Here is a 12,484-nt window from a genome sequence, read left to right as displayed (position 1 = left end):
AAGAAGATGGTTGAATCAGTAAGCATTACTGCAAATGAGGATATTCTTGTAGATGATGATGGCAAACCTAAAAGAACCGGTATAATTTTCTTTAATTTTTTCACTCATCAGTATCTTAACGTTTTGTCACTTTCTTTCTGAGTGTGACAGTTATATTGTAGTTTTTGTTTCTTCTTGTTTTGGCAGTTTTATTAGATCTCTCCTTAAATAATAATAATAATGGGGGCATTATCACTTACTTTCATTTGGCGTACTGCAGAATTTCTTTAGTGAAGAATGAAATTAGATAAAAATTAAAAATTGTAACTAATAAATTTTTTTCTATTGTGAAAAGAGTGATGTTTCACTTTTCATTGTAACATCATTTTCCTATTTTCTGTTGATTTATTGAAAAAGGAATGAAATTGATTAACATAATAGTGACCATCTTAGCATTTTTACAATGCCTTCTTATACTAAAGGAAATACATTAACACTTTATTAATGCGGTTGTAATTAAGCACTAATCCATGTTTCACATGGATGAGTTTGACATGAAGTGCTGAAAGTTTTATAAAAATATTAAGGTTTTTATAATTAATGCACTATTGTCTTTATCTTTTGTTTGACAACCAAGTTATGAATTGATATGTTCACAATTAACTGAAAGCTTGAAAAGACATGGCGACACATGTTTCGAAGAAAAAAAAAATTATGATCATGCAAAACTAGAACCCCCTGTATATCATATGAAATAGGTTTGTGATACTAAAAATAACTGGATAGAATTAATTTGGGTTGGTTTAGTGATTAATTTACTAGTTTACTTAAATAAGTATTGGAGATTCGAATCTCATCTTATGTATGTAGTAATCTATTGGCTAGCAGTGCAGTAAATTATTAAATAGACTTTCGATCTACAACTAATTAATTTTTAACCTGAAATGCCGTAGATAACAAAAAAAAAATTAGACTGAATTGATAGTAATAAATAGCATAATATTCTCATATACAGTATATGAGGCCATTAATGTTCTTGGAACAGGTTTAGATGTGCAATGCAACTTTTATCATCAATAACTTGTTGAGATTTGTAGAATTTTAAAGATTTTATATCCAGTTAAATACATTTGATATATATATGTTTTGTGACAAAATTATGACATGAAAATGTTTTATTGTTGAGATCTAAATGGAGTGTTAATCACTATTTTTTATATTTTTTAAATTAAAAATATTATTTATATATTAAAATTAATTATAAAAATTAGCTATTAATGTATTTATGCATAAATACATGTGTGATTTAATTTATTTTTAATGTGTATATATATTTTAATATATTTTTATATTAATAATTAATTTTGATTATTAATTTTAGTATACATTAACATAATCGGTTTCAAATTGAGGGACTTAGCATGAGTAATAACGAGTAAGATGATTATCTCTATATGACTCTAACTAACAATGATGTTTTCCATCAATAATAAATGTATCTTTCTATTAGCTTTGTTTTACTCCCTAGTCCCTCTAGTGTTGTTGTATGTTTATTTATGGTATTTTGTTTCTTGTATGTGGTAATTCAATTATGTATTTTTTTTTCTTTTTGCACTCTTTTCTCTTATCTTGAAGGTTGAGAGTTTCATTAATTATTGGAAAACAAAAGGAGGCAATGGTGTACTCCATTATTACACAATGATCAAAGTTATTGTCTATTTATTTGTTTTTCTTTAATTCTTTATATTCTATGAAATTAACTAGGAGTTGTATTTTGATTTAACTTCTCTCTTTTCCCCTTTCGTGAGCCTCACAAAGAGCCCAAATATGGGTAATGGAAACAAATTTAAAGTACCTTAAAAACAAGAAAAAATAGAAATAGGTTCAAAACTAACACTACCCTTGGTTCTCCCATAAAGTTCAAAGCCCTCAAAACTCAAAGAATTAAAAACATGTATATATCTGGTGAAAATTTAGATGCAGTTAGTTTCATGTGAAGTTAATAGTTGAGAGTCATTAGATAATAATTTAGTCAAATCTCTTAAATTATTTAACGAATTTTAGTTATCAACTTCACATGAAATTAATTGTACCTTAATTTCTACCATATACATTAATAAAAATTCACCTACTTTGGTTTAATATATATAGTAATTAAGGGGTCGTCAAAGGCAGCAATAATTCTTTTACTTTTGTTTGAATTTATTAATTACTAGTAGAATAAATGCATAATATTAGATGTAATAAATATAGAATTATAAATATTACATATTAACTTATTGTCTCACTAACTAACGTTATTCGAATATATTTATACATGCAGGGACAGTTTGGACTGCAACTGCACATATAATAACAGCAGTGATTGGTGCTGGAGTTTTGTCATTACCATGGGCCATGGCTCAATTAGGATGGATAATTGGCATATTATCTTTCTTAATTTGTTCTTCTGTTATTCTCTATACCTCCAATCTTTTAACTGATTGTTATAGATCACCAGACTCAGTTACTGGACAAAGAAATTCCACTTATATGGAGGCTGTAAAAGCTAACTTAGGTAACTAAATTATAAATTTGATTTTTCATTATAACACTACATGTGACTTTATTTCACTTTTATTTTAATTTTAATTTTTTTTTACCAATTTTTTAGGTGGTAGAATGCACTTGATATGTGGAATAGTCCAATATACCAACCTTACTGGAGCTACTATTGGATACACAATAACTACATCCATAAGTATAGTGTAAGTTTTTTTTTTATTATTATTACATTATTTCCAATTACACCATAATTTGTATTTGTATAGAAGCAAATAAATAAATAAGATTTAGTTAAATTAAGAAAAAAAAAATCATTTAGAATAATGTTACTAACCACCAACAAAATTTATCATTTTAAATCAACACTTAACCAATATTATACATAATTTTCAAAATATACAGTATTATATAAATCTTAAATTTAAATTTTAATAGTTTAAAAATAAAGTGCTAGCTCAAAATATTGGCTAATATTGATAAAAGGTTATTGTTTCTAACATTTCTCATAAAATGATAGTAATAGTATAATTTTATTCTAAAAATTTAATTTTGATACACTATGAATATAAATAGTTTTACATAATCGTTTAATTATGTGACATCACATCAGCATAAAAATTATCATTTATACGAAAGGTAGAGAAAAATTTAGGAAGACAGTCTATGAGGTGGTCAAACGAGATCTACATCTACACGATTTTTCTGGAAACATGATAGATGATAGAGTTCAATAACATCGTTTGATCCATGTAACCTACTCCACCTAGTGGACAAGGTTTTGTTATACATTAATCGCGGGGAATAGTTTTTTAATTTTTTACCAAAGATAGGAGATTCGAACCCACAACCTCTAAAGAAATAGATGTAATTAAATAATTGTGTAAAACACTTTATATTATAAGATGTATTAAAATTAAACTCTAATTCTAAAACTTTAGTTATCATGATATTTGCATTATTTTAGCCAAACTTGTTTTAAAATGTGGAATACTACTACAGGGCAATACGAAAGATCAATTGCTTCCATAAAAAAGGAGTTGCATCTGATGAATGTCGTTTTTCAAATAATCCATACATGATTGGTTTAGGAATTGTTGAAATCTTTTTGTCCCAAATTCCACATTTCCACAAGATATCTTGGCTCTCAATCATAGCATCAATCATGTCTTTTGGATATGCATTTATTGGCATAGGACTTTCACTTGCTACAATAATACAAGGTATATTTTTCCTATTTCTTATTCATATTTTACATGTGTTTGAAATATACTTTTATCCATATTTTCATACGTGATATCTATGAAATGTCAAATAATAAAAGTAATAAATTAAATCCGGTCTTATAAATTTATTTTCAATAAATAATCAAATTAATTCATAAAAAATTTAAGATCGAACATTTTAGTCCTTAAAAATTTTTTATTTTTTAAAAGTCTTCGAGAGTTGTTTTTGTTAGATAAATTAGTCCTTTAATCGTCTTTTTGATAAATAAATTTTTAATAAATATTACTATAAAAAATTATGTTCCAAAAATATTACTCTGAAACAAATTATTCCCACTTTAAAATAATGAGAGAATCAGTTTATCTGATAAAATTAATTTTTGAAAATTTTTAAAGAATAAAAATTTATTATAAACTAAAATATCTGATATGAAATTTTTTAACAACCAATTTGAGAGTTTATTCGTTTATTTTTCTCTCTCTAAATTGCTTCTATTAGTGTTTACAAAAATGTATAATAGAAATGTTGTATTAAAACAGGAAAAGGAAGAAGCACTTATTTAATTGCAAGCAAGGGACAATTTACCCCAGACAAAATTTGGAATATGCTCGTCGCATTAGGAAATATTACCGTTGCAAGTAGCTATTGTCAAATTGCAATAGATATCCAGGTATGAATAAATTGAAGCATATACCTTGTTTCAAATTTATAATTACACTTCATTTTAAATTTGGGTTAATACTCAAATTCGTCCCTGAAAGATTACTCATTCTTTAAATTAGTCTTCAAATAATTTTTTTAGTCATATTAGTCCCTAAAAAATAAAATGTAAGTCAAATTAGTCCTTCCGTCAGTTGGATGATGACGTGGCACACCACGTGGCGGGTCAGTGACACGTGTCACTTGACATGTAAAAAAGTTTTTTATAATCAAAATAGTCATTAAAAGTCTAGACGTAAGTCATTTTCATCTCTAAAATTTTAAAAATTAATCAAACTAGTCCTTATATAATTTTTTTATAATATTAAATTTAAAATATTTTTTGATACTACTAATTTTAATATTATTTTTTAAACCTTAATAAATAAAATTATCTTTACATAAAATAATAAAAATAATTAAATTTTTATAAAGTTATTTTGCCATTTGTATTTTAAAATTTTACATTTTCAAATTGTAATTTTTTTATGTGAATTTTTTTATTTAAATGAGTTTATCAAATTATTGTTGATTATATATTTAAAAATTTAATATTTTAAATTTTACTAAATAATATAGTAATTATTTTAAATTTTAAATCTTTTAAATTTTTTAAAATTATAATTTTTATTATTGTTTAATTTATATAGTAAAACTCAATAATTGAAAAATTGATTTATGAAATCACTTTTTGAATCTTAATATTCTAATATAATTTTTTAAATATTTTGTTTAAAACACAAGGAATTTTATTTTAATATGAAGCATATCTATTTATATAATATACTAGTGCGGAGTAGCGTGTGTTATGCATATGTATAATATTTTCTATTTCATTTTATCTCATTGATTTGTGAAATTAAAAAAAATTATATAATCTATCTCAAACATATGAAACACACAAAAATTTATTATGATTTTTGCACGTATTACGCTTAAGAAGCAATTCGTTTAGCATATATAATAATAATAATAAAGCAACAAATTTTCAATATTTTATAAGGCTTGGAATTGAAGTAAAATTTGTGGATCTTCTTAAATTTTGACTCTAAGTATCACTACCGTTACATCCTATATATAAGTAATACCGTAATGGAAAAAAAAAGATGTAGTAGAAAAAAAATAGTGGTATAACTTTGTTTAGGTCAACATACATAAATTTTGATTTTGAGCATATAACTTTGTTTAGGTTAATAAATACATACATTTCAATTTTGAGTATATATATATTCCAGCAAAATGTAATAATGTAAGAAAAATGTTTTAGAATAGAAAAGAATCAGAGAGATTTTGAAAAAAAAAATAAGAAGAAAAGATACAATTACTAATGTTTTGTTTATCAATTGCATTTCTATTAAAATTAGTAGTATCAAAAAATATTTCAAATTTAATATTATGAAAAAAAATTATATAAAGACTAGTTTGATTAATTTTTAAAATTTTAGGGATGAAAATGACATACGTCTGGACTTTCAAGGACTATTTTGATTATAAAAAACTTTTTTATATGTCAAGTGCCACGTGTCACTGACCTGCCACGTGGCGTAACACGTCATCATGCCACGTGACACTTAACGTGACATATCATCATCCAACTGACGGAAGGACTAATTTGACTTACATTTTATCTTTCAGAGACTAATATAACTAAAAAAATCATTTTGAGAACTAATTCAAAGAATGAGTGATCTTTAAGAGACGAATTTAAGTATTAACCCTTTTAAATTTAATAGTTGTGAAATAAACATTCAATTCGGACATTTTTTTTTATGTTTAAACACATTTTCTCATCAAATAACACTCCTCCAAATTCATACCCCTAATTACACTATATGAATCCTTCAAATTTATCATACCCCATCTTGAAAGTAGACTTGGCACCGGTACCTAAATTTTAAGGGTAGTCGACCTGCACCTACTCAATCAGAATAGGTAATAATCTGATTGGAGCGAGTCGAGTTTTTTTCGAGATGGGTGTTTGAGCGGAACAGATAGAATTGGATTTGGAGTTAATTCGTCTCTACTCATTTTAAAGTATAATAATAATAATAACAATAATAATAATAATATAAATATATAAAAATTAATAAATTTAAAAAATATATAAAATGAATCTTATATTTTTATTTTAATTTATATATGAATATATAAATTTTAAAATATTATTATAAGAATGAGTAAAAGCAGGATGGGTCTCAAATGGATTAGGATATAATCATTTAAAATTTGTGGATAAAAATGAGACAAATAGTATTTAAGTTGAGAAAAAGCAAAACAGAATTAGATAGGACGAAAATCCGCTTCTATCCGTCCAATTGCATGCCACTCCTACTTGAAAGCCGAATATTCTATCTATTTATTATATTATACTTTTTATATACATTCAAATAACACACTATCTCAATTAATTTATTTAGATAAAAGTTTTTATAGAAGATCATTCATGAGATGGTCAAACGAGATCTACATGTAAACAATATTTCTGTAAACATGTTATATGATAAAATTCAATAGCTTTGTTTAATTCATGTAACCAACTCTATCTATTAGAATTAACAGAATATATTTTCACAAATTGAAAGTATCTATAATTAAAAACTTAATCATCTTTGACTACATAATTTTCGATAAAAATATTTCGTTAATTTTAACGTTTTTGACATAAAAAAAATTTAATTACAAAATTAAAAATAATAATACAGAGATCTAATTAAAAAATATATATAAATTTAATAAAATTATAAAGGCTAACAAAATAATTAAACTTTTTTTTTTCTGCTCATGAATGTGTTTCTAGCATAACTATGGAACTAATATATTCTTGTGGCATTTATTAAAATAGGACTCGTTGAAGTCATCGACACCAGAAAATGCAGTAATGAAGTTGGCAAATAAGATAGCTATAGTTACAATGACAGTTATCTTTCTGTTATGCGCCTGCTCTGGTTATGCTGCATTTGGCTCAGACACTCCTGGCAGCATCCTCATGAGCTCTGGCTTCAAGGAGCCATTTTGGCTTATTAACATAGCAAATGTCTTCATTGTCATACACCTTCTTGGAGCATACCAGGTACTCATCAACTTTGTATCTATGTTTTTAACATTAGACAACTCCTCAACTAATTTCACATCATACACTTTGATTCTTAACAACTTTTTTATTTTCTAAGTCTTCAAAAATTATTCTTGTTAGGCAGATTGATTTTTCTGTTATTTTTAATTTAATTTTTAATATGCATGCTGGATATATAAGTTTTAAAAATTTTTATTATAAGATAATTAAACTCTAGAAAATATCACTAGCTATAAGATAAATTAGTCTATTTTTAAAATAATTGAGGAACCATTTAATTCAATAAAAATAATTCTTAAAAATTTTTAGAGAATAAAAATTATATTAAAGATCAAAATATCCGATCTAAAATTTCTAGATTAATTTGAGGATTTATTCTTAATATTATGATCAACTTATCATATACTTAGACATTTGTTTAAGTTTAGTCCTAAAAATTAATTTAGATTAAGCCAAAGAATTAACTAAGGAATGTGAACTAATTCACTTTAGGTACTCTATAGACATTGGAGATGTTATTGACTTATTGTTAAATGAATATTTTGGCTGTACAAAAAACTTAAATGGTTTAACTCATCATTTGATTTCTAATAATTAATAATTTTTACTTTTGAACTTAAAACCTTTGTATTATATGTCCGAAATTTACTTGTGTCTATGTATGTGTGTGTTTAGTAAGCTAAATTAAACTCGAACTTTGCCTAATTTAATTATATTTAAAATTCACTTATTAACTATAAACCCTTATTTTGTTTTGAATTATTAATCCTAATAAATTTTCGGGTAATTATAGATGTTACTTAGATTGTTGGTTACATGTTATTTGGCTTTGGGTGGTTTGGATTAGAAAAGAGGAAGAGGAGAAATCATTAGACTAATTAAGAACCATGTGTTAGAACAAAGAGTTTTTCAACTGAACCAAATATGCAAAAGAGATTAGTACGATCATGAGGCCAAATATTTTTTAAACTAAACTTAGTTAAGTTGTGCATTTATGCATGTGAGCACGCTTTTCTTCTATGTTTTACCTTCATCTGCGTCATTTTTAATTTTCTTTTTTCATTGTGTCTTTTTTTTTCTTTTCTTTTCATCACCATCATGAATCTTTCTTTTTTTTCTATTTTTTCTCTCTCTTTAAAAAAAAGCAAAAAAAAAATTAATGATACAATAATATTTAAGTTTTTATTATGGATAAAATATCTACTATCAATTCAGATATTCAATAAAATAAAAGATAGATATGTAAACTAAGGAGAAAAAAAATATTTATGTATTTTGTCATACATATTATATTACGGTAAAGAAATTTTGGTTCTATTTTTATTTTTGATATATAACTTCTAATTGTTTGAAAAACTTTTTTTTTCTTAGTTAAGAAATTCTAGTATCACAACTAAAATATTTTGATACTATTTTTATTTTTGATGACTACAAATTGGTTAAGAAATTTTTTGTGTTAGGGTTAAGAAATTTCGATACTATTTTTATTTGTCGTAACTTTTAATTGGTTAAAAAATTTTGTATCTTTGTTAAGAATTTGTTATATTATAGTTAAGAAATTTTGGTGCTATTTTTCTGTTTTATATTTTTTTCAAATAATTCTTCCTCCTCTTCTTTTTTTTCACGATCTCATGATTATTCTTGTTTTATCCTCTAAAAATAATAAAAACCACAAAATAAAAAGAAAAAAATCGAATGAAAAGAAAAAGAAATAAAAAATACTACAAAAATACCAAAAAGAAAAAGAGAAAAAAAGGAAATAAAAAAAATTGCACCAACAATAACAACTGTAGAGAAGGAAGACGAGGAGGAAACATTTGAAAAGTAAGAAAGAATGTGAAGAAAAATGGTGTAATTCACGCGCACATTGTGTGAGTGGTTTTTAATTTTTTATTGAGTTTGGTCCAACTTGGTTGAATTTAGTTATCAAAAATATTTGTATGTGTAACAGTACCATATACCATATATATACAACATGGATAATTAAGTAATTTGTCATTTTTGGCCAACTCTAAATATTATAAACTAAATTCTAAATCCTTGAACTTTGCATTTTAAATTCTAATAATATAAAAATAAGATATTGATTAAAATACTAACTAATATTAATAAAAAGTGTTAGTTCTCTTTATTTCTCTTAATAAAAAGATAACCATTATTAAATTATAATTTTGAATTCACTTAACTTATATTGATACTAATATTAATTTATGATTTAAATATAAATTATGAACATGCAGGTACTTTGCCAACCAATTTATGGTGTTGTTGAAACATTAGCTAAGCAACAATGGCCAAGCTCAACTTTTATAATGGAAGAGTTCTCAATGAGCATTGGAAAAGTAAAGTTGAATATTAATTTGTTTAGGCTGGTTTGGAGAACAGTATTTGTTGTGGTAGTGACTATTCTAGCCATGGCAATGCCTTTCTTTAATGAAATTCTAGCACTTCTAGGGGCAACTGCATATTGGCCTTTGGGAATCTATTTTCCAGTGGAGATGTTCATTGCCAAACAGAAATTGAAAAAACGAACATTTCAATGGATTGGACTTCAAACCTTGAATGCTATATTTATGCTACTCGCAATAGCTGTAGCATGTGCAGCCATTCATGGTTTGAATGAATCTCTCAGAAAATACAAACCATTTATGTATAAAGGGTAGTTTGAATTCAAGCAGCTTAAGATATTCAATGAAATGTTGTTGTCCATTTTAATTCCAATTCTTAATGATATATGCTTTTTTTTTTTTTTTTTACTTTATATTTGAATATTATATGTTACTTTTCAGTAGTTGCTTGGTATCCTCCAAAAAACTAGAGGATATAAATTACCGTTTGTCATGTATTATCGCATGATAGACCTAATTTTGTATGTACATGTATACTCTGTTATTATTTGTGTTTTAAATTTAGTTACACAGAGAATAAAATTGTGAAACTATAAGCTTTTATACATTGGTGCAAGCAAGTATTTGTCAAAGAATAAGATGAGAGTAAATAGTGAAATTAGTTTGTGAAAGATTATTTATTTTTTAAATTAATTTTTAAAAGATATTTTAATTAAATTTATCTTTTAAATATTTTAAGTTAGTTATTTTAGTCCTTATGTTACTTCCATTGTTAATGGCATTAAAATTAGTTGATGTAACAAGTGACACTATAAGTCTATAACATACATCTAGTAGTCTTTATTGACGGTTAACATGTTAAATTTATGAAATTAGATTAAATCAACTCCAATTTGTGACATTCTAATGCCTCAAATTTTTTCTTCAATCAAGTTTTGATTTGATATAATTTCATACATTTAACGTACCACATTAATAAATTTTAGCGCCATCAACAAAGAAACTGACAAAAGGACTAATACGATTAATTTAAAATCTTTGAAGGACGAATTTAATGAAAAAAAATCTTTTGGAGTCTAATTTAAAAAACAAGTGGTCTTTAGGGACAAATTTGACTATTTATCTAATAAAATAAAGGTAATGCTATGGTGCTGAAGACATTATTTTTAAGTAGGTGATGAAATGAGGTGGAAGACCATAAAATTAGATTGTGCGTTATTGTTGTTGTTCAATAGGTCGATAAAAAATTGGAAATGAGTGAAGTTGAGTCAAGTTAGACTAAGTTTAAGTTCGGCTCACGAAAATTGAGCTTGACTTATAACTCAATTCATTAACAATCGAACTTATTTCTTAAACTTAAGCTTGACTTATTGAAAATTCACGAACTAGCTCGATCTCACGAGCTGACTCAAATAATAGAACATAATCTGTAATTTTATATCAATAAATTATAATTTATATATATTAAAAAAATATTTAAAAAAATTAATTTTATATATTAACTCTCTATCAATTATAAATTTTTTTATTCGTGTTCTACATTAAAATTATATATAAAAAATGACTATATATATATATATTGGATATTTTTATTGTTCAGAATCTATTTTTTATAAATATAACTTTGTTTGATGGGTATTTTTATTAGTATTAGTAAAATTTATAAGTATAAATAGTGATTTCAAATTAACTATATTTTATTTCTCGAATATTAGTTCGAGTGATAACAGATGGATCACCTACAATAATAAACTTCCTCGTTTATGATATCTCTAACACATCATTCACCTCACACAAAATGCCACATAGGTTAATCCCGGTCATTAAAATAACTAACGAATTATGTTAAGTGCTCTGTAATTTATAGATGAATTATTCTCTACGTACAAGTTATTATTCCATGCAACTTTCTTTAACTTAATTCATCTCACGTGTTACTATCTAAACCAACTTTTCAATCAAGGCACGAATATATAATTACCTTTTTTGAAAAAATTTCGTTTTTTATTTTCAAATTTTCTCAACGTTTTCGATCTACGTTCTCTTCCATTTTTGCGTTTTTTGCGTTTCTCTTCGTTTATTCTCTATGTTTTTTAAATCAAGCTCTAAAATTAGTTTTAAACAGTTATCTTGTTGAAAATAATGAATGATTCAAGTTCAGATTGTCAATTGAACCAGAACGAAGATGATTATTGTTTTGAATCCAATCAAGTGGTTGATGTGTGGTTCTCGATTCTAGTTAATGTTTTCGTTAATAGTTTATGATTCCGTAAGTGAATAATGTTGTTTTTGTTTGTGAAAATTGTTGTTTATTATTGATGGTTTGAATTGAATGTAATGTAAGAATTCTGCATTAAAAAAATATTTTTCTGTATTTGTAGCAAATTTCGGTGTAACACGAAGATATTTAAGTGTATTATTTAAGAATTTTCGGTGTATGTGTACTGATAAATTTTGCATAATTCAAAACTCTTTATTTAACTCCTTTTCATATTCTGCTGCTTCTTCTTCTTATTTTTCATCATTATCATCATTACCATCTTCTTTTTTTCTTATTCATCTTTTTCTTTTTGTTTTAATTTCTCAAATTTCTTCTTGTTTTACTCTTAACAAGAAT

General features: G+C 25.1%; 1 protein-coding gene across 1 annotated transcript; it reads left to right on the top strand.

Annotated features, from left to right (window-relative positions):
• LOC107647548 (amino acid permease 8-like) lies at positions 1-10,182 on the top strand. Its single transcript, XM_021105690.2, has 7 exons — positions 1-79; positions 2,303-2,536; positions 2,633-2,726; positions 3,523-3,743; positions 4,287-4,417; positions 7,289-7,516; positions 9,760-10,182. The coding sequence occupies exons 1-7, from the start codon at positions 7-9 to the stop codon at positions 10,180-10,182; spliced, it is 1,404 nt and encodes a 467-aa protein (XP_020961349.2). The 5' UTR covers positions 1-6.
• Positions 10,183-12,484: the final 2,302 nt, after the last annotated feature.

The sequence above is a fragment of the Arachis ipaensis genome, chromosome B6, assembly GCF_059453495.1.
Source record: "Arachis ipaensis isolate K30076 ecotype BB chromosome B6, ASM5945349v1, whole genome shotgun sequence".
Classification (NCBI taxonomy): domain Eukaryota; kingdom Viridiplantae; phylum Streptophyta; class Magnoliopsida; order Fabales; family Fabaceae; genus Arachis; species Arachis ipaensis.
The sequence above is the reverse complement of the archived record's forward strand: the minus strand, read 5'-3'. Positions and strand labels throughout refer to the sequence as shown.

Excerpts from the sequence above, each read along its gene's own strand:
- LOC107647548 (XM_021105690.2), top strand. The coding sequence starts at position 7 with ATGGTTGAATCAGTAAGCATTACTGCAAATGAGGATATTCTTGTAGAT. Across the intron at positions 80-2,302 it reads TGGCAAACCTAAAAGAACCG|GGACAGTTTGGACTGCAACT; the intron begins GTATAATTTTCT and ends TTATACATGCAG. Across the intron at positions 7,517-9,759 it reads ACCTTCTTGGAGCATACCAG|GTACTTTGCCAACCAATTTA; the intron begins GTACTCATCAAC and ends ATGAACATGCAG.